This window comes from Nerophis lumbriciformis, linkage group LG02 (genome assembly GCF_033978685.3).
Source record: "Nerophis lumbriciformis linkage group LG02, RoL_Nlum_v2.1, whole genome shotgun sequence".
NCBI lineage: Eukaryota > Metazoa > Chordata > Actinopteri > Syngnathiformes > Syngnathidae > Nerophis > Nerophis lumbriciformis.
Window position 1 is genome coordinate 33,278,294 of NC_084549.2, and position 23,913 is coordinate 33,302,206.

General features: G+C 42.6%; 1 protein-coding gene across 10 annotated transcripts in view; it reads left to right on the plus strand.

Annotated features, from left to right (window-relative positions):
- ablim1a (actin binding LIM protein 1a) overlaps positions 1–23,913 on the plus strand; it is a 120,802-nt gene that overhangs the window by 15,144 nt on the left and 81,745 nt on the right. For 6 of the 10 annotated variants that reach the window (XR_009815309.1, XR_009815308.1, XR_009815311.1 and 3 more), the window contains exon 1: positions 9,404–9,507. The exons of 2 other annotated variants lie outside the window; for them this stretch is intronic. Coding sequence is in view for 1 of the 8 variants with exons in the window: in XM_072916056.1 (XP_072772157.1) it covers positions 9,417–9,507 (91 nt within the window). In the remaining 7 variants the exon portion in view is untranslated. Of the gene's footprint in view, positions 1–9,403; positions 9,508–13,882; positions 14,000–23,913 lie in introns of those variants that run through there. 2 more of the 10 variants (XR_012051159.1, XR_009815317.2) reach the window with 2 other exon arrangements.

A 23,913-nucleotide genomic window follows, 5' to 3' on the forward strand; every position in this document is an offset into this window, starting at 1 on the left:
ACATGTATTCGAGTGTTACCGTTTAGTGGTCAATTGTACGGAATATGTACTGTACTGTGCAATCTACTAATAAAAGTTTCAATAGATAAAAACAAAAGTGTTGGATGTTTTTTAAGGGCTTTTATAGGCAGAATAGAGCGACTCCAAAAGGCTCCATTGTAAGCAGACTTTTGATTGCATTTATTTAATATTTAGAATGCATAAAAAAGGAAAACATATGTGTTCTTTCTTGTCTTACATAAGGATTATGAATGATAGGCAAAAAAAAGTGCAGTCTCCCTTTAATGTCCTTTGTAGCTTTACAAATGTCCAATAATATAGAGATTGAACAATTTTGATCCCAGTATTGATACCTGGGGTACGCTGAAAGCTATAATTAACACTGTAGACATGTGTTCGCCTATAGCTTGTGAGAATCTGTATGTGGGCTCTTTACCAATAATTTATTGTGGGTCAGAGTGGGTCAGAGTAGTAATTGAAGGATTTTATAATGATCAAATGATCAGTCATTACTCTGCTCTCAGTATTTGACTCACTTTCCAGCCACTGTATCACCACAAGGCCAACAGTCTTACTTTGGATGTGATTCCCTTCCATTAGTGACCTAATGTGAGCACAATACTCCCTTGTGGGTTTGCTGCTCTATCAGGGTCATCATATTTCCGCTGTGCTGTCTCTCAGGTATTCTTTATGAAAATGTCTTATTTTTCTTCATGAAAATAAAAATGTTTGTTTTGTTTTATGCTGCCGATTCCGACACAGATCATTCATGAGTGAGATCGGGCGATACCAATACCCATACGATCACATGTATAAACTGTATATTTGTTTATGGTGAGTGTTATTGACAGTATAACACAATATTTAAACTAGTTCCTTATTGTCTTTTACACACAATGGTTCGATTACCACAAAGCAAAATGTGCACAATAACTAAACACAATCAAAAATTACTATCCACCAGAGGTGTGGACTCGAGTCACATGACTTGGACTCGAGTCAGACTCGAGTCATGAATTTGATGACTTTAGACTCGACTTGACAAAATGTAAAAAGACTTGCAACTCGACTTAGACTTTAACATCAATGACTTGTGACTTCACTTGGACTTGAGCCTTTTGAATTGACATGACTTGACATGACTTGCTACTTTCCCCAAAAACCCAAAGATGAAAAAGTTATTCGGGAGCGCTCCGTATTTTTCATTGTGTACTTGTCTATCAGCGTTGCGTGTGTCAGCTGGTGTGGTCTCAGTACAACAGCCAATCAAATTAGATCTACTTTGTTTTCATCACACAGCATTCATCCAATCAAATTGCAGGACAACCAACGAAGAAGACATGTCCAAACCACACGCCAGTGAACAAAAAATGATACCTAAAATAATTTTGTTTGGGTATAAAAATTACGAGGTGGTCAACACAAAACGGTTTGCAGTATGCAACACATGCGGTTCGAAAATTACTGATGGAGAGGCAACAACTTCCAACTTCGTCCGGCATTTGAAGTTGCACAAAGAACGGTAAGTTTTGAATGTAAGATAACGTTTATTGGCTAAGTAACGTGACTTTTATTTGCTGTGTAGTTAAATCAGTGAGGCTGTAAACTCACTGCTAACGTTATAACGTTATTGCAAACACGGGAATCTGTTGCAGTTCACTACCTTATTCATACTTTTTGTTCAGTGATTTTTTTCAAGCAGGGTTACGTTAGTCAATATATCACACGTAACGTTAGACGGCGGTCAGCAGCACCGCGTATTTTAGCCACCTAAAAAAAGACAAAAATAGTAAAATAAAGGTCAGTTAAAATGTATACTGTATTATGAATATGTGTACCGTTTTAGCTAGCTTTCTGACATACTGTTGGTTGTTTACCTCAGTGGTCCCCAACCACCGGGCCGCGGCCCGGTACTGGTCCGTGGATCGATTGGTATCGGGCCGCACAAGAAATAATTTTTTTTTCTTTTCTTTTTTTAATTAAATCAACATAAAAAACACAAGATACACTTATAAGTAGTGCACCAACCCAAAACAACTCTCTCCCCCCTTTTGTTCTGGGCATTGAACATGAAGACTCTTCCTTCACTGTTCCGAGTGGCCATGAGAGTCTTGGCAGTGCCTGCCTCCAGTGCTCCAGTGGAGCGAGTTTTCAGCCATGGTGGCATCATACTACGCCCCCATCGTGCACAAATGACTGACAGACTCTTGGCTAATTTGGTCTTTTGCAAATGCAATGCAGCATAGGGCCCTGACATATAAAAAGTACAACTTTTTTGTTATGTTCACGTATATGTCATGTTTTTTCAATGTTAACACTTTTGTACAAATAAGTACATTTGCACTTTATTTTTCAATGTGTTTGTTCTGTAAAGGAATGAGTTAATGTTTAAAATGACTGGTTAATAGTGCTATTATAAAGTGCAATGTCAGCACAATTTTCTTTCCTGCAATTTAAAATGCACTTGTTTTAATAAATAAATACAGCGTTTGAAAAGCATACACAATCTGTGTTAATATATTAGTCTGTGGTTAAAAGGACTTGAAAGGACTCGAAACTCAAAATGCAGGACTTAGGACTTGACTTGAGACTTTCCAGTCTTGACTTTGGACTTGACTCGGGGCTTGCCTGTCTTGACTCGGGACTTGACTCGGACTTAAGGGCAAAGACTTGAGACTTACTTGTGACTTGCAAAACAATGACTTGGTCCCACCTCTGCTATCCACTACTCTTTAAAATAATTTGGTGTTTGCCCTCAAAGCTCTCCTGTGTCAAGAGAATTATTCCCTGAATTTGTAAACATTGACAAAAACAACAACACAAAAAGGTTTTGACAAAAAATATCAACCTCATCACTCTAGTGTTGATTATATATTATATATTATTCAACACCGTTAACCATGCTATACTGTTGGATAAGCTCAGAGCAATTGGATTTGATAAAACCTCATCGAGCTGGATGCAATCTTACTTGGAGGGGAGGAAACAGGTGGTAAAGGTGAACGGCACCGTGTCCCCCCCTCTCAGTAAGCTGTGGAGTCCACCAAGGCAGTATATTAGGGCCTTTACTGTTCCTAATATACATAAACGACATATCATCAGCATGCGACTGTGAACTGTTTTTGTTTGCGGATGACTCGGCCCTGCTGGTATCCGGCAAGGACAAGTCACAGGTGGAGAAAATCCTCAGTGCTGAACTCTGTAGAACTTGCACCTGGCTCGCTTAAAATAAACTATCCATACACTTAGGTAAAACGGAATCCATCCTGTTTGGGTCCCACATCAACCTTAAGAAAGTCAATGACTTCACTATAAAAGTGGGTGACATTGTTATCACCAGGAAAGATGAGGTCACCTACCTAGGTTCCATTCTAGAGGCTAATCTTTCCTGTGATAAAATGGCAACCAAGGTAATCAAAAAGGTCAACCAACGAACGAGATTTCTCTATAGAATCTCCTCTCTGGTCAACAAAAGCACCATGAAGATTCTAGCGGGAACTCCCATTCAACCCTTTTTCGATTACGCATGCACCTCCTGGTACCCTAGCACCTTCAAAACCCTCAAATCTAGACTCCAAACATCCCAGAACAAGCTAGTCAGATTACTTCTAGACCTCCACCCCAGATCACACCTCACTCCTATCCACTTCTCCAAAGTGGGCTGGCTCAGGGTGGAGGACAGAGTAACAACAACTTGCACTGAGCCTAGTCTATAAAATCCGCTACGCCTCCCTGATACCGAAGTACATGTCAAACTATTTCCTTAACGTGAATGACCGCCATAATCACAACACCAGAGGGAGCTCCACTAACCACGTTAAACCCAGATTCCGATCTAACAAAGGTCTTAACTCATTCTCTTTCTATGCCACATCAATATGGAATGCACTCCCAACAGGTGTAAAAGAAAGGGCATCTCTATCCTCCTTCAAAACCGCACTAAAAGAACACCTCCAGGCAACTTCAACCCTAAACTAACATCCTCCCTTCCACATCATACCTCTTCGGATTGTAAATAATCAAATGTAAATAACCAAATGTAGACACTTTTGTGTTATGTAAATAATTCAATGTATATACTCTGATGGTTATCTTGTGTGATGACTGTATTATGAAAATAGTATATATCTGTATCATGAATCAATTTAAGTGGACCCCGACTTAAACAAGTTGAAAAACTTATTCGGGTGTTACCATTTAGTGGTCAATTGTACGGAATATGTACTTCACTGTACAATCTACTAATAAAAGTTTCAATCAATCAATCAATATACTGATACTACCCTTAATAACGATATTGAGCCACACTCCTCTTACTCGGTTTCAAAGTTGGCAGCAAAATGGCGCCCTGTCGTCATGTGAGGGGCTTTTGACCAATCAGAGAGAGTATGGTCAGGGGATCTCCTAAATAATTGGTCAAAAGTCTCTCATACGGCTACAGGACGCTATTATGCTGCCAACTTTGAGTTGGCTATATTCTCTCTATACATGGCTCTGGTTTAGGGGATAGCTTAGCTATTAGCATGCCTTCTCTTCTCGAAGATGTCTAGCCTCGTCCTCAAGTGATAATTATTAGTTTAGGGGAGGGGCTCCACACTGTGTATAGCTGGGATGTTACTGACGTCAGGTCCGACTCCCGTCCCGCCCAATGAATACTGGTGGTGGTCAAGCTCGCTCTGTTTTCAGTGGGTACTATGCGGCATTTGGCCTCTCTCGAAGAAAAAATGCCCTATGCTTGTGTTGTTTTCGGCTGTACGAACCGTTCAAATTGCGAAAAGGATAAATGTTTCTTCAGAGTTCCTCGAGAGGTAATCGAACAAGGCAGAAGAGTGCAGCTCACACTCCTGGGGAGTAAAGTCGACCAATGCACATTTTTGCAGTCATCACTTCGTTAAAGGTTTGTTTGATATACTTTTAAAGGTTATTATTTCCCATTTAAGTACTATCTTGATATTATTTGTATTTCTTAAGCACGTGTTTGCTACGAGTGTTTTGAAAAGCACCAACTCAGGAAGTCTAAATAAAAGAAAGCAAATGTGAGCAAAATCTAAAAGAGTTAAGCTTTTACCAAAGGCAACAATCGTAAATGAAGCTTTCTGTTGTGTTAACTGAGGGGAGGTGACGGCTCAGACACCAGGGGGCAGTATATACAATAATTTATTATATATAATAAATATATATAATAATAAACAATACAACTAAACTATAGAAATAGAGTGTGTGACTAAAATACAAGAGTGTGTGTGTGGTGTAAGACTATGTGTGTCGATATCTGAAGTGTGTTACCAAGTGTTGATGAGAAAAGGCAGACAAGTCCAAAGAGGGCAAGGCAAAAGGGGTCCAAGATCAGCGAGGGGTCCGTGGGGCAGAGAGAGACGTCAGAGTCCAGGGGCGACTGAGGAGTCGGGAAAGAAGAAGGCAGTCCAAAACACCGGGGAAACAACGGGAGATCTCAAGGAGGGAAGACTCGGGAAGGCACTGCGGAAGAGCAACAGACGTCAGAATCACGGAGGGAAAAACAACACAGTAAGAGCACATAAGGCTTACGGTACACAAAGAGGTAACTAAGTTCCCGCGCCGATCCTTGGGTCCACTGGTCCTTTATTGAGCCTGCCCTCATCAGACCCAGGAGTGTAGATTGCCGGTGAGTGAATGCAGCTGGTGGCTGCTGCAGGGCGGGGACGCGCGCTACACGTCCCTGGATGTGCGCACCCGTGGGCGTGTCCCGAGGTGCGCACAGACGGATGAGCGGCGTTGGCAGGAGCCTGAGCCGTAACAGTATCCCCCCCCTATGGACAGATTCCAGATGTCCAACATACTCACGAAACAAGGGAGGGTGGAGGGGAGAACTGGTGGTGGGTCGCCGGCCCCAGTGTCCCCGAATCCACCGAGGACGAGTCTGATGGCGGCGGCGAGAAGAACGCCGCTGAAGCCGGCGAGGCGGGCGACCAAGGGACGGCCACCATCTTGGCCGTCGGGAAGGCGGACGTGATTGGTGCCATGGTGCGTCTCGCCGGAAACGAGGATATGACATCGGCGGCGGCGTGGAGGAAGACGTCATCGGCGAGGCAGGCGTGGAGGAAGACGTCATCGGCGAGGCAGGCGTGGAGGAAGACTTCATCGGCGGCGTGGAAGCAGCGGACGTCATCGGCGGCGTGGAAGCGGCAGACGTCATCGGCGCCGTGGAAGCGGCAGACGTCAAAGGCGTGGAAGCAGCGGACGTCAAAGCCGGAGACGAGGAGGGCAGCTGAGGAGCTGGCCGAGGTGCTGAAGTCGGCGGAGCAGGCCGAGGTGCTGGAGTCGGCGGAGCAGGCCGAGGTGCTGGAGTCGGCGGAGCAGGCCGAGGTGCTGGAGTCGGCGGAGCAGGCCGAGGTGCTGGAGTCGGCGGAGCAGGCCGAGGTGCTGAGGTCGGCGGAGCAGGCCGAGGTGCTGAGGTCGGCGGAGCCGGCCGAGGGGCAGATGTCGGCGCTGCCGGCCTGGGAGCTGGCGGAGACGAGGGGACCAGCCTGGTAGCTGGTGCTAGCTCAGAGGCTAGCCTGGGGATTGGTGCTAGCTCAGAGGCTAGCCAAGGGGCTGGTGCTAGCTCGGAGGCTAGCTGAGGGGCTGGTGCTAGCTCGGAGGCTAGCCGAGGGGCTGGTGCTAGCTCGGAGGCTAGCCGAGGGGATGGTGCTAGCTCAAAGGCTAGCCGAGGAACTGGTGCTAGCTCGGACGCTGGCCGAGGGACAGGTGCTAGCTCGGACGCTGGCCGAGGGACAGGTGCTAGCTCGGACGCTGGCCGAGGGACAGGTGCTAGCTCGGACGCTGGCCGAGGGACAGGTGCTAGCTCGGACGCTAGCCGAGGGACAGGTGCTAGCTCGGACGCTAGCCGAGGGACAGGTGCTAGCTCGGACGCTAGCCGAGGGACAGGTGCTAGCTCGGACGCTAGCCGAGGGACAGGTGCTAGCTCGGACGCTAGCCGAGGGACAGGTGCTAGCTCGGACGCTAGCCGAGGGACAGGAGCTAGCTCGGACGCTAGCCGAGGGACAGGTGCTAGCTCGGACGCTAGCCGAGGGACAAGTGCTAGCTCGGACGCTAGCCGAGGGACAGGTGCTAGCTCAGGGGCTAGCCAGGGGGCTGGTGGCTGCGGCTGGGAAAAGCGGAAGACAGATGGTCTTTGTCTGGCAGGGGGTAGCCTGGCTGGGTGCAACTGCGCCACCACACCAGCACAGCCACCAGTACTATCCCCCCCCTCTGAAAGCGGATGCCAGACGCTTCCTGCTGACTGAGTCTCTAAGGGTGGGAGGAGGGTGTCCAGGCGACGAGAAAATTCCTCCTTGCTTATCTCGCTACTGAACATGCCTTTCCAAGACTGCTCGGCAGGACAAGACAAATCCTCTGGTTTGAAGCGAAAAAAAGAAAAAGCCATAGTGAATGGGGCAAAAATAAAGAAAAGGAAAAAAAAAAAGAAAAAAAAAGGTCACTGGGGGTCGGAACGAAAGTCACTAGGGGCGGGGCTAAGGAACTGAGCCGTCAGGTCCTTAATAATTTTGGCGGGAACTTACTGTTGTGTTAACTGAGGGGAGGTGACGGCTCAGACACCAGGGGGCAGTATATACAATAATTTATTATATATAATAAATATATATAATAATAAACAATACAACTAAACTATAGAAATAGAGTGTGTGACTAAAATACAAGAGTGTGTGTGTGGTGTAAGACTATGTGTGTAGATATCTGAAGTGTGTTACCAAGTGTTGATGAGAAAAGGCAGACAAGTCCAAAGAGGGCAAGGCAAAAGGGGTCCAAGATCAGCGAGGGGTCCGTGGGGCAGAGAGAGACGTCAGAGTCCAGGGGCGACTGAGGAGTCGGGAAAGAAGAAGGCAGTCCAAAACACCGGGGAAACAACGGGAGATCTCAAGGAGGGAAGACTCGGGAAGGCACTGCGGAAGAGCAACAGACGTCAGAATCACGGAGGGAAAAACAACACAGTAAGAGCACATAAGGCTTACGGTACACAAAGAGGTAACTAAGTTCCCGCGCCGATCCTTGGGTCCACTGGTCCTTTATTGAGCCTGCCCTCATCAGACCCAGGAGTGTAGATTGCCGGTGAGTGAATGCAGCTGGTGGCTGCTGCAGGGCGGGGACGCGCGCGGCGCATCCCTGGATGTGCGCACCCGTGGGCGTGTCCCGAGGTGCGCACAGACGGATGAGCGGCGTTGGCAGGAGCCTGAGCCGTAACACTTTCAGCACATGCACAATGTTGACATCTATAGTTATATTTTGATAAAGACGGGGAAAACACGCTACTCGTAAACGACGCGTGCAACAGCAACAAACATGGCGGCTTAGACGTGACGTTAAATCATGAAATGCAACCTTACCTGAGCAAAAAACAAAAATATTTATCTGGGAGAGTCTTGATACAATTCCCTTGACCCAGTCACACACAAAGAAGTTGTAGATCTCCATGCTTTTCCAAGTTTCCATTTATTTTGTTGTATAAAATGATGTCTGGAGCACAATAGTTCCATATGTCCAGGAACACGACATGGCAGTTCATATAAACATAAAAGGGAAGCGGAAAAGCGCAAAGTAAAGGAAAAAAGAGAGCAAATTGTGCACTCTCCCTCTCTCAGATGCGTTTAGTTTTTCCTATTGCGCCGAGTGGGGCGTGAACCTAGGTCATCGGCTTGAGAGGCGAAACGACCTGACTACTGAGCTAAAAGCCCGGTCGATCTGCTCAATAGCACAGGGTTAAAAGGGCCCAGTCATGTGCCTTTGCCCCTGGACCAGCTCTGATTTGTTCCGCCTCTGATGGAGACACGTAATTATCTGCTAGCCGCTTGTCAGCTGGGGGACTAAAACAAATAGTGTCAGCCAGAGGAGATCTGTGTTTGTTATTGCCATTAAAAGGCAAATGGCGATCACGCACTTTTCGGTCGATCGGCCCATCCCTGGTAAACATGGTCATCATGACGTTTGGAAATCCCCATATTGCCAATTTGATATTTCCCGCTTTGAGTGATTATTGTGTGCGGTGTCTCAAAACCATTAAATTATTTTTGTTGTCAACAAAGAAATTGTTCCTGGTAACTGCTACAAGTGCACAATCCTGCTCTTCCTTCTCCTGTGCGGGGTTAGCACATCCTGCACACTTTATCTATTACATTTAATGTGATGATTAATGTGGGTGAACAGAGGCTCTATCCACTAACACAATCGGATGCCTCATCCATCCAGTGGAGAGGGCTGCACACAACTCTCTGCATCAGCACTTTTCTCCATCTCTGTGTATACAGTGCGCCTGCATGAGAGGGCTCATGTGCGCGCGCATGCAAGTGTCCGTGCAATAGTCTAAATAATGCATGAGCAGGCAAAGAAGTGAAAAGCTGTGCTGGACGGGACATAGTGTGTGTGTGTGTCTAAGTCTTGAGATGGAGGAAAGAAACACAATGATGCAGGAGCCGGGCTACGATGGGCTTTGCAACTACGCCCAAAAAATCACCTCCTGCTTCGGACTGGATGGTAAGAAGAGCGGAAAAAGATGATGGTGATGCAAAGGAGAGGTCGGATTGTGTTATGAGGGCATTTTTGTGCATTCAGGGACAGCTGATTTCTGGGAACGCATGGGCTGATGTGTGAGAATGTGGATGACAGTTGGAGAGTAGAGCCTCTCTGCAGCAGAGTAGCATGTCCTCATCTGTACTCACATCATAGTCACTTAATGTGTTGTGAATGAATGAAGCTGCATTGGAGAAAATAACAAAATTGATAAACTGCATTTTTAATTTATTTAATAGTAAAAACTCAGCTAGCAAAGTAGCAAACACATTAAAACATTTCAAGATTTACTTTTGCTTTGTCATTCTCAAATGTTTTAATCATGACACAAGGTTACATAAGGACATACACAATTTATTTTTGGAAATATGGTCGATAGTTGTATCTGTTTTATGTACACGTTTATGTTTTCGTTATTTTCCCATTCTGAAAAATCCTTTGAAAATCAAAACGTATGAAAACTGAAACAATTTTTCTATTGTAGACAATAATTTTTTTTAAATAATATGTTCCACACACTCAGAAATGCTAACATTAAACAAAGAATAACTAATTGTACAGAAAACAATGCAACATATAAATGACGGATTGGATATACTATATGACGGCCCACTTAACATTAAAAATGTTGCGATGAGGTGGCGACTTGTCCAGGGTGTACGCCGCCTTCCGCCCGATTGTAGCTGAGATAGGCTCCAGCGCCCCCCGCGACCCTGAAGGGAATAAGCGGTAGAAAATGGATGGATGGAGTGTTCTGTTTAGTTCAAACGTTTGTGAAGCCGCGTCGCCTCAAAGGGGCTTAGTAGACAGCTGTTTGTGTGTTTTTGTTTGTGTGCGTGTTTGTGGGGGCGTGACCTATCAATGACAACTATTAAGAAAATCAATCAATGTATTTTTTATTAATTAGTCACATAGTTCAAGGGTCCGGGCCAGATGTAATCAATAAATGTCTGTTAGTAGCAGGATGTTTTAACACGGCCGATTTACGCAAGGTCTCCTTCCACTGTGGATTGAACGATGTGCATTTTGATTTTTAATTGTTAATTTAAAAGTGGTATTATGGTCCTTTTAGCTTCCTCTCAATCGATGCTTCCAGGTGTCTCAATTGAAGGGATCAGAATAGATTTGTTAGTTTTCTGGTTTCAATTATAATTTTATTATGTGTGGTGTAAACTGCATGCAAACTTTGGGTGCAATATAATGTTTAATCTTCTTTGGGCGCTGGACTTCTTGCAGCCTCAAAGGCGCGTAACTTAAATCGATGAGACAGTACGCGGAAGGCCAGATTTGACAGAACTCCTGCATTCCAAAGTGCGCATCTTAGATGAAGGCGCGCATTGACAGATTTAAATAGAGGGGGAGAATTCTGCATTGTCATAATATGCGTAGCTGTGCACCTTTTTTAACTTGAGCACATAGGAGAATAGGACACAAAATTAACAATTAACAGATTTAAGACACTTGACTGCAATGATTATAGAAAAGGAAGGGGTTTGGGGGCACGAATGTGGTTTTGGTATGACGAGACAGCTTTGCTCTCTCCAAAATTAAGAAACAGCTGGTAAGTGCATATACTGTTGATTGTTTGGCTAGACCTACAGTAACAATGTGGGGCGTTCAGTAACATTCTGGAAACAGACTGTAAGACTCCTGTTCACTTTAATCAGACTATACTGTACTGTATGCTATAACTTTATGGTGGCTTATTTTGCAGCCAGACTCGATAAAAAAAAAATCAGGGAATGAGTCACCAATGTTTGTTTGATCGTATTTAAACTGAGACCGTGTTTGAAAACCGAGACATATTTTTGGTGAGTGTGTTTGCCAAAAAAAACGGATGCAGTATTTTGGCAGAAGGGGTTCTGCGTGACAAAACAATACAGATATTTTGTATTAGTTTGTTGTGGGTTCAATCCTGGACTCAGGATCTTTCTGTGTGGAGTTTGCATGTTCTTTCCGTGACTGCGTGGGTTCCCTCCGGGTACTCCGGCTTCCTCTCACCTCCAAAGACATGCACCTGGGGATAGGTTGATTGGCAACACTAAATTGGCCCTAGTGTGTGAGTGTGAGTGTGAATGTTGTCTGTCTATCTGAGTTAGCCCTGCGATGAGGTGGCGACTTGTCCAGGGTGTACCCCGCCTACCGCCCGAATGCAACTGAAATAGGCTCCAGCACCCCCCGTGAACCCCAAAGGGACAAGCGGTAGAAAATGGATGGAAGGATGTGGGACGGCGTGGCGCAGTGGAAGAGTGGCCGTGCGCGACCCGAGGGTCCCTGGTTCAATCCCCACCTAGTACCAACCTCGTCATGTCCGTTGTGTCCTGAGCAAGACACTTCACCCTTGCTCCTGATGGGTGCTGGTAGCGCCTTGCATGGCAGCTCCCTCCATCAGTGTGTGAATGTGTGTGTGAATGGGTAAATGTGGAAGTAGTGTCAAAGCGCTTTGAGTACCTTGAAGGTAGAAAAGCGCTATACAAGTACAACCCATTTATCATTTATCATTTATGTTAGGGCGCAGGTTTGAGTTTGTCAATTTGTCTATATTCTCCTTCAAATGTAATCCAGCCCCCAGGTATTTACCACATAATGAACTCACATGTTCCTGAATGTTTAGAGTAGATTTACCTTAATAAGGTTAATAAAATAAGGAAAAAAACAACAATTCCTATATGATTGCTTTATTTTTTATTAAATTTCTTTATGTATTCTTTATTTAATTTCTTGCTAGAAAAATCTTTCAAAAGATGAAAAGAGAGAAAGAGAAAGAGAAGGATGGTGTACTTCTTAGTGCTCATGAGGTCAGACTTTATCTTCTTCTGAAGGATCATTGTGAAAATAACCGAGCAAGGTTTGAGTCCTTGGGCAATTTGTTTTGAAAGTATTTGATTATCTTGTATATTTCCATCATATGCACCTATTTATCCTTACAATGCTTTAATTAGGGGTGTCCCGATCCGATATTGATATCGGTCCGATATCAGCAAAAAATCGGATGACATTGGCTTGCATCTAAAATCTCCGACATAAGCTCTAGTACAAGCAGTCCCGCGGCATTTTTACTGGTGCAAGGCTTGCACATGTAAATGTCCTCCGATTGGCACACAAGGTTGGTCTTTTTCTGTATTTTAGTAATTTATAAAAAGTAAAATATTTCACTATGCTGTTGGCTACTAGCAGCTAGCAGTACTGTACATTGCGGCTAAGTAAACAATAGCACACAAGCTAAATATAGGTAATACCTGTCCTTAATTTAACAATATTGCCGTCTAAAACACAACATTTGTCAATATAAACAAGTGTCAAATAATTACAGTTGCATATTACTTAAATGTCCAAGGCAGAACTGTATTACAGAGTATAAACTAACACACGTGTCTGGATCATTCAACTGTGTCATGAGTCATGCGCTAAACCTAATGAATTATTGTGGCTTCTCGGTGTAGCTAAAACAAATAACCACTCCACTTCTCTTTAAAGACATCTTAATTAAGTCCATTCCATTAAATATGCATGTCAGTGTTTTTCATATCTTTAATTATTCTCTGTTTGAGTAAGTCCACTTGATCAAACATTTTCTAATAATCCAAACAACACTATGATTCATACTGCAATCATATCACATTGATATTGGTATCGGTTAATACTCAAGGCTCCAATATCGGAAGTGAAATGATTCACAAACACTAGCTTAACTAATAAGCCATAAGCTTGGATAAGCTTTAAATATCTGGCTGATGTGGGTACCACTGGGTCGCGAGACTCCCAGTGTGCACTGAGCAAACCTGATGTGGAACTACCTAACTAACCCCACCCAGAAGATAATCATCGGCTCAACGTCAGCTCTAAGCAGCTTAAGGCTCCAGTCTGGTTGGGCTGAAGATGCTCACAAGCTTCCTTCTCAGTATCTCACAGGGCTTTACCTGTAGCAGAGGGCCTTGTCTTTGTGTGTTTTTTGACTTCTCCCGCACAAGGTGGACACTAACTTTTAGCTTTTTGACTTTAGTTTACTAAAGTGGTGGATTCCAAGGAGAAGCCTGCTCTTTTTTCAAACTGGAAATTGCTCGGATTTTCTGATGGACTGCTGTGCGTTTGCAGCCCAGTCTGGCTTCCGAATGATCTTGCTTTTAGAGCGAGACTGAGACTCACTCCTGGACTCTGGCTGACATCTACCTGGAGTGTTTCACCCGCCTCTGTGGGACGGTTGAAGCAGGGGAAAGCATCATGCCCACCCTGCCAAATCTAAACAGCCTAGGGAGGTTGTGCAGCTCCAGCCGCAGCCACAATGTCGACCGAGTGCGGGTCAAACGCAAGGGCTCCATTAAGCGCAGGTCTGTCATTGAGGACGGTCATGTGGCTGAGGTCCTGTACCTCATTCCTAAACAGTACATGGAGCAGCTGCCCTACCTCAACCCAAACGACTATTACCTGAGCGAGAGGCTGCATGATGTTGCTTCAGGTAGGACAGGAGAATAACAATGTATGAAATGTAAGGATAACCTTGGGGCAGGGATGTTCAACTAAATTGTTTTGGGGGCCACATTTCCATAAAGATAAGAACGATGGGGCCAGACTTCTCCCTTCACAATTATTCTTATTTTGTATATTCCGGAGAACCAGCATCCTCTATAAGTTGACATTTGATTTGTGTCTATGTAATTTGTCAGAAGTGCTATGCTGTTTTAAGGACCTTCTGCAAAAAGCTAGTCAAAGATCATCTCTATGACAGCACTCTAGTATTTTGTTTTAGAATCTGCGGCAAAAATGTGAGTCTTACGTGTTTTTTAAATAGAACTCAACAGAACTTGAATAGCCCAAATTATGAAAAAGAGAGGACCTAAAATGGAACCTTGAGGAACACTACTAAGTTGAACTAAAGACTTCTGACTGCATCTGAAGTAAACAAGCAACAGCAACACAGAACCCCTATGGCTAAAACTGCATTTATGACAAGTGGCTAGCAGCTAACAATATGTCTTCATACACAGTGTGGAGCTGCTCCCCTAAACTAATAATCCATCCATCCATTTTCTACCGCTTATTTAATACTCACCTCAATTACGGCAGATAAACTGCAATTCCTAGTATCTTAAATATCATTATCATGTATTATTACCATTGGAGGATGAGGCTAAACATGTTACACTCCAAAAACAAACCAGGAGCAGCCACGCTAACCGCTAAGCTAATTTCTAAGCTAATTGTTAAGCTAATTGCTAAGCTAATTGCTAGGCTAATTACTAAACTGGCTTAAAACAATTCCAAAAAATAAGTGCTTAGTAAACTTTAAGAAATGTAGATGGAAACGGGTTGCAGCAAAAAGGTAAGCATATATTAAGAGGAACCTCACAAGTAGATTAATATGAGTCTAGAGAGAGGATAATATAACAACAACTCTTGGTTTGTCAGCATTGTCACAGTCAGTAAACGACACATAAAAGGAGGGTGGATCCATCTATACATTGGTTGTGTAGATACCAAGGATAGTATCAGCATATGATCAATATTAGAGCGATTAGGTCAATATTTTTATATTTTCGAAATCTTGAAAACTCTTACAAACTCAAGGAATAATTTCCTGGACACAGGAGGACTTTAAGGGGGAAAAGCAAATGATTTAAATGATTAGTACATAGTAGTTATTGTGTACTATTGACTTTGTTTTAAGCAATTGTATGTAATAAGAGAGAATAAGGAACACGTTTAAATATTGTGTTAATATTGTTAAACTGTCAATAGTGTTATTTTGTGGAGTTTGTCTAGATCCCGGGATGCACAGATGTCAGGCAAGTGCATGAAAGAAGCCCTTTTTTATTAGGAAAAACGGAGGTAACACAAAGATGTGCAGCTGAGAAGTGCACAAAGAGAAAACATGTGTGAAGCGCAAAGCTAACAAAGCAAATAGTACAGCGACCGCTATGGTGGAAGTACAACCCATAATGACCCAGTTCCATCCGGAGAACAGTGCTGGCATAAAAAGCATCCTGATTGGCAATCAGGAACAGATGTGGTGTTCTGATTGTTGATCAGGGACAAGTAAGGAAGATAGCGCTGGGACAGAAGTAGTGGCAAAAAGGAGGCAGACAGGAAATTGAACATCAATAAAAGTGCTGGACAGGAAATAAAACAAAATACCAGAAACCAATAATGATTGCCATGAAAAACCATGACACATAGCACTCACCATAAATCAATTGAAAATGTACAGTTAATACATGTGATCAGTATCGGTATCCTTATGGGTCGATGTCACTCATGGATGATCAGAATCGGCAGCATAAAACCCTCATCGGAACATCCCTAGTAACTACGAATGTGTTGTCTTACCAACACAGTAACGCTGAGCGTCAAATCTGCAAGATTTACATTGATAATCCCATGTTTACAGTTGTATTATTCAACATGTCCTAAACAGAGAAGGTATAAGCAGGTCTTATTTAAACCTTCCTCTTTCTGTTTTTGTGTTTAACATAGACTAAATTACTAATTTTCAAAATGTGAAATAAAAGGACAAAGATGTGAGTTAGTAAAGTTAATTGACAACATAGCTCATTCAGTAATAAACTCATTAATAAAGGAGTAAAAGTTAACTGAGTTGTGACTCACAGTTGACTGTTTTTTACTTGGCTGCTGACATCTGACCTGTGCAGACACGTGCACAATCTCCTGTGCGCACGTTACGCAATCACAACTCCTCATGGTCCAAAAGTCTTACGACAAACGGTGGAAAGGCAGAGAGTTAATCACCTGTCGTTATATAACTTGAGCGCACAGCACATAGGCTAGACCGTCTGCGTTCTGCCAAACAGCAGCACATGACCGAGCGACATGGTGGCTTAAATCGGGATTACAACGCGGGCATGAGGACAAATCGAGATTTCCAACCCTTACGCACATTCTGAACGCGTGCCAGGTGCAGTGGCAGTAGCGCCACTGCTCAGCTTATTGGTTGTACATAGACGCCAGGGACCATTTATGTGGTTGATTAGAGCTCACAGGTCAAAGTTCACCATGAAGGCAAAATGCCACTAAAAACCACCTATCCATTTTTTACTACCGATCCTAGTCAGGGTGACAGAATTGCTGGAACCTATCCCAGTTGACTGGACAACAGACAGACTGGATTGGTTGCCAGACAAACGCAGGGCATGCAAAGAGACAAACAACCATCTACGCTTACACTCATGCCTACAGTCACTGAGCATGAAACCATCCTACTTTTTCATGACATGACTCAAGATCATTTTCTTTTTTAATGGTAGCTGCAAAGCTGCAGTGTTATTGAGGTGCCAAGAATATGTTCACACTTGGCTAAAAAAACGGAACCGGAGCTTTTTGGATGTCATTGAAAGAGCGATAAAGCTGCTATGCTTTCAGTGAGTCTTCAATATGTAGTATTTTATATTTTTATTGCTACTATGTGCACTGGTGAGCTCATGCTGTATGATGATGATGATGATGATATTGATGCAGTAGTCTGCATCTGTAAATCAAGTGACATTTATTGCAGCTCAGTAAATACACCTGATAGAATTATGTGGTACAGTTTGCTGTCCATAAGTGGTACCAGTACAGTTATGGTAGATTTTTGCTTTTATGGATGTTTTGATCAGGGTTTTAAGCTGCCGATACCGATCATCAATGAGTGAGATTGGCCGATACCAATACCGATACCGATGACAAATGTTTTCAATTCATTTATGGTGAGTGGTATGGACACTTGCACACCCTTAATATCAATGGATATCAAGATAACATTCAAACATATTATTTTTTGTTACATACAATTGCTTAAACAATACAAAGTCAATACTACACAATAATTAAACAAAAACTAAAACTACGTCTACTACTCTTTTAATCATTTGGTTTTTACCCTCAACGTCATCCTGTGTCCATGGAATTATTCTCTGAGTTTGTAAACATCAACAAAAGCAAAACTAATTATTTAGAAAAAATAAATCCTAAATAAATCAATTAATAATTTAGGCAAGATCTTTGACAGCAACTTTAAAGACTCATCTGTCCAGTCAACCTGTCAGGAACTGGACAGTTGGCTGAGATCAGTGGACAGATCTGGACTTGTCTACAGTGTACAAGGTTCTCCTTTCCACTGTGGAGACCCTGGAAACAAAATTCAGCACCTGTCTCAGGAGATATGACATTGCCCTCTATGGGAACACCACAAAGCTCTGGTTGCTAGGGATGGGTAGCGTTCACATTTCAACCGATACGGTACAAATTCCTGATATCTGGGAATCGATACTGGTGCCGTACGGTATCAGTTTTCGGTACTTTTATGTGTGTTCATGTATTATTAAACATATCTTTTTTGTAATAATAATATATATATTTTTTTTATTTGACGTTTAACAATGAGCTGAAAATAACTGTGTTGTCCAGTTGTTAAATCTTTATTTATTTTTACTTCTGACTCTCATTTATAGTGTGAATTACACTTTGTACGTATTTGCAAATCTTAGAAGTGAAATCACAGCACATACTAAAATGTTTCTAAAACTCTGCTGGGAGGTAGAGAGGTCTCAGTAACATGCATAGTGGTTCTATGTCAGGCATGCATACAGTCTGTATATTGGTCATGCATACAGTCTGTATATTGGTCATGCATACAGTCTGTATCAGCTGACATTCACAGACAGCCCACGCCCCCTCGACCCTTCCTGACAGCTCTGCTCGGATAAAAGAGGAACTGCTCCAACTCAATGAGAGTCTGCAAAATATCTTTATGGAGCCATGTTTCTATGAACATCATCATGTTTGATTCTCTTTACTCGAAACAAACTTTGCTACTCCATTTTCTTCTTTTGCAATCGGACATGGATGTGTAGCAGGCTGCGCCGGTGTTTCCTATTCGCCACCATGTACACCCCCTCTTCTTCCTCCTCCCCGTGGTTGTCTTCCCCTAGTCGCTTGTATTTTCACATCATTGAACAGATCAGCTGGTGGGGTTGCTCCCATCGACAGAGTGACATCAGTGTGGTTTTGGAGTAACAGTGGCAGCTTCGTCTGATTGAGCAGCTGTTTAACAGGACGTCCGCATTTTGTGCCAAAGTCTCTATAGTGGTCAGTCCAAAACAAACGTATTGCAGTCGCACATCACAGAATAAAAGAATACACTCAGGAAACACTTGAAAACAACACCTAAATGGCATAAGAAATGGCAGCAGTGCGAGTAGCCTGCAGAGCAGTGTAACCAGAAGCGTGCACGTGCAATAAAGGTACCGAAACATGCCACTGTTTGGTTTTACGTGAATTGATACAAGGTAGTACTGAAGGAATTCGGTCACTGCCTATAAAAATACAGAATTAGGTACCCACCCCTACCGGTTTCCCTTGAAGTCGCTGGAAGAGGAGTTTAAGGTAACTCAGACCAGAGAGAAGCCGCTGTACAGAAACTCGAGGGACCCAAAAGTGGACCAAGGCAGGCCCGTGCTGCCAACTGTGTTCAGCAAGAGGAACTCTAGAACGTGATCTGAGCTCCTGCCCAAAGGTGCTCTGCCAGGGCCGTTACACCTGGCGCCACAACCAGCAAAGGTATTAGCAGTCAACGCCGAGTGCGTAATGCCACATGCGCAATCGCTTTTGTCAAAGCAGGAGATCAGTTTGCAAGAAAGCACCAGTTGGGATCCTGGCAACTGCCCAAGACTGGCAGCTCTGTGTAGACCTGGAGAAGCAGCTGCTGTTCCCCCAGAACATTGTCAGCACCACCCTGAGGCCAGACATCCAACTGGTCTCAGAAAGCACCAAGAACATCATAATGATGGAGCTGACAGTGCCATGGGAGGACCACTTGGGGGAGGCCCATGAAAGGAAGAAGACCTGGTCATCAAGATGTATGCCCATCGAGGTTGGCAACAGAGGATTTGTGGTCACTCACTCCACAAAGTGCACTGGACATTACAGGAACAGCAAGGAGCAGAGAAATCAAAAACATCACTGAAGCAGCTGAGAAAGCCTTGAGATGGCTCTGGATCCGGAGAAGAGAACTGTAGGGAGGACAAGCAAGTGGCACCTGAACACAAGCTTTTTTTGGGGGTCACCTGGTAGAGGGTGTATGATATTTGAAAGACCCGAAACACCTTATGACCCCAGGAACATCACTGATGATGTGTTCAGGTGCATCAGAATAAGTATTATAGAACCACCCTAACCAGTCTAGTATTGATCATACATTGATACTACCCTTGGTATTGACACCATCAATTTATGGATCGATCCGCCCTCGTGTACTCACTCACTGACAATGCTAACACACCAACAGTTGCTATTATATTATCCTCTCTCTAACTCTTAATCTATTTGTCAATTTACTGTTAATAACTGCTTACTTTTTTCTACAACAATGTTGCATCTACACTTCCTAAAGTTCACAAAGCACTTATTTGTTGGTGTTGTCTAAAACTAGCTTATTGACTAGCTTAGCTCTTAGTATGCCTGCTCCTGGCATGTGTGTAACATGTTTAGCCTTGTCATCCATTTATAATGACACTTGATAATGCTACTTAAGATACTAAGAAATGCTGTGTATTTGTCTTAATGGAGGTGATTTATTATCAGCTTAAGGTAGTCTATCCACACTGTGTATGGAGACACATAATTAGCTGCTAGCCACTCGTCAGCCGGCAGACTAAAATTATATATAGTATGAGCCAGAGGGGATATCACCGCATGCGATCGGCATTAAAAGGCATTATTCGTAAATGCCGATCATGTACTTTTTCCACATAAAAAGCACATGATTGGTGGCCGATTGATCGACACATCCCTAATTGATATTTTTTCAGTTGTGTGGTTTTCCAGAAGTGTGGCACAAGAGCTCAATCAACAAATGTGCTGTATATTATCTATAGAAAGCAAATGTCAGTTTTAAAATTTTACCTGTTGACATGTTTCTGCCTGTAATTAAAAGGCGGAGTAATGAAAATATATCCACTAACTATTCAACACCCTTGAAGAAATACAGTAGTTACATGTCCAGCATGTGGCACAGTTGAAAGTGCTTTGGATTAATGTGTTTTGATCACAACATAGATTTCCAGCGTCAGCAACTGCAGATGTGAAAGTGATGCAAGAATTGTACCACCTGTTCAGGTTCGTTGATGCTGTTTATTGTGGTGTCGATTCAGACACAGTACTGTACTCAAGACAAATTTGCATAATTCCCATGTGTGTGTATGCAAATGGTATTATTGTGCATTTATAAAAAATAGAAGTAAGTTTGTAAACTAATAAGTGTATCTAGAAGATATACAAGCTTTTGTATTTTGCTTTGAGATCATCCAAGTGGTCGAAACACTCAGGACATTAAAGTGTTCTCCTGGCTCCCTCTAATTGGATTCAGAGGCCACGCTAAATACATTAATACAAAGCGCACGCTAGAAATCATTACAGGTCGGACCTTAGACTTGGAATAATCCTCTGTTCCTTATCATACCAAGCTAAAGCTAGAGTTTATTGTCAGGCTCAGGTGAGCGTTGATTCCGACATGACCCCAAGATGCAGAAGACAACAGGTGGTGTGCAGGTAAAAGTATATTTAATGACAAAACAAAAGCTATTATAGTGCAGCTGGGAAGTGCACTGGAAGCCTTAGGGAGCGCTATGCAGGAACAAAGTTAAACACACTAAGCAGACTGACTACTACAATGATACAGCACTGAAAGAGGGAACCAGGTGGACCTACACAGTATTTATGGCGTGATGATGTCATCATGACATTTGCATAATTGACCTTGACGCATATACATGTAATTTTTTTATAGATGCTGTGTGAGTGACAAAAAGTAGGCAAAAACATTTAAAGGGCATTATAGTGGGTTATTACAAAACTAGGGCATCGTCAACATCTATGGCATACCTTTTATACTGTACACTTTTCATTAGGTGTCAGCAACAATACATGGATTTTTAGCGACGCTCCGAAAAGTTACTAAAAGAGACGTATGAAAGGAATACAGTCGTCCCTCGTCACATCCCGATTCGAAGTTTGCGGATTCACTATGTGGTGGATTTTTTTTGTTTTAAAGTATATTCTACAATTATTTGGCATTAATTTTTAAGCATAAAATGGCTAAATCACCTAAAAATATCAATACTACAGCAGTAGTGGCCACCCAGCCAATGAGAGTGCGGTGTTCAGTAATGTTGCCACTAATTGGCTCAGGCTCAGGAAGCATTACTATATTGGAGAAACCAGTGTAAAAGTGACTAAATGGCTGTTATTTCATGTCTGGAGGGCTCACATAATGTTAAAAAACATTTGTTTTCAGCCAGAAAATATATAGAATATGAAATTAAATGGAATTAAATAACTCATTTATAATTCATAATTCCGGAGGAACATCATGCCATGACGAGCTCCGTGTTCCCCATCTGGGAACATCCTCACAACACACCTGCTGTACGTGCACTGCCTCAATTACTTAGCTTGTTTCCCTCACATGATTTCTTCTATTGCTTCCTATATATAGCGAAACATTTGTTAAGTTGGCAACAATTCTCATTTATGAAGCTTATGTAGGCACCAAATTGGGCCAAAAAGATGCGTACCCCAATTTCCACACAAAGTATGTGATCAATAAAAAAACATTAATTGAAATGATTAGGCAGCACGGTGGAAGAGGGTTAGTGCGTCTGCCTCACAATACGAAGGTCCTGAGCAGTCGTGGGTTCAATCCCGGGCTCGGGATCTTTCTGTGTGGAGTTTGCATGTTCTCCCCGTGACTGCGTGGGTTCCCTCCGGGTACTCCGGCTTCCTCCCACCTCCAAAGACATGCACCTGGGTATAGGTTGATTGGCAACACTAAATTGGCCCTAGTGTGTGAATGTGAGTGTGAATGTTGTCTGTCTATCTGTGTTGGCCCTGCGATGAGGTGGCGACTTGTCCAGGGTGTACCCCGCCTTCCGCCCGATTGTAGCTGAGATAGGCTCCAGCACCCCCCACGACTCCGAAAAGGATAAGCGGTAGAAAATGGATGGATGGATGAATGGATTAAATGATTAGAGGTTCATTAATTTTTTTACACAGACTTTTAATCAGAATACCTTACCCAATTTTGTAGATGAGACCCCAGTTGTGTTAAAGCAGAGTAATGATGCATCTATCAGAGATGCAAATTTTACAACAACTCAAGAGTCAATTTGATTACGATTCTTGGAGTGGCGATTCGATTCTGAATCGGTTCACGATTCAACACAATTCTCTGAATAATTTTTTTTTATATAGAATTAATAATGTAATATTTATAATGTAACCTTTTTAAAACAGGTTACAAAAGGTCCTCTTTGTTGCTGATGTTTACAGTACATGCAGCGGGTGTCGAGATGACCTAAAAATTGTCTTTTTGAAAATTGATTCTTAAAAAGAAAGAATAAAACCAAAAATTCTAATAATTAAGAATCACGATTTGGATGTGAATGTATTTTTTTGAGCACCCCTACCATTTACTGTACGGAGTTGGAACAACAAGCTTCATTCACGCACAGTCCCATTATAATGTGCTTATGAGCGAGGGAAACAAGTAGCACCAAATCTAACAATAATAATAATAATAGTCCAAATTATTATTGTATGGCTGTATGAGGAACACTATATAGTCTGCTTGGATTTCTGTTTTGTATTTGGTCAAGCTGAAGCAATAAATAATCAATTTACAGCATATTAAGACCAACTTTAAGAGCACAAAAAACATTACCTTTGTAAATACATGTATTTGTAAGGAGAAATGCATTTGTATCGAACCCAATACAGATTTGTGTCATCCACTCACTTTAATTGTGGGCAGAATTTCCATCCAATATGTGAACATTAAAGGAAAACTGCACTTCACAATCATTATGAAAGACATGATGACAGATGCATTTAAAAAAAATGCATTCTAAATATTAAATACATTTGATCAAAAGTCTGCTTACAATGGAGCCTATGGGAGCCGCTCTATTCTGCCTATAAAGCTCTTAAAAAACATCCAAACAACTCTATTAAGGTTTTTTTTATACATGATATAAGTACATATGTAATGTAGTAACATGCACATTTATAATAACATGCAATATTAACGTATTTGATCATTTTAAGCATACGCAGCGCATTAATTAAAAAAAAAAAAACGCACCACGGCGTTCGCTTTTTTTTAAACAACATCACTGATTATTACTCACTGCAGACTTCATGAGAGCCAACAAACAAAATAAAACATCACTTACTGTACAATGTCTGCTGTCATTAAGATGCAGACTGCTGGGATAAATTCCCGTTCAGCTGAAGAATGACTCATAATCCTCCCGAAGAAAAGAAGGGTGGGACCAAGCGTCTTTTTGTGTCGTACGTGCCATTTCCGGGTCTAAATTGGCT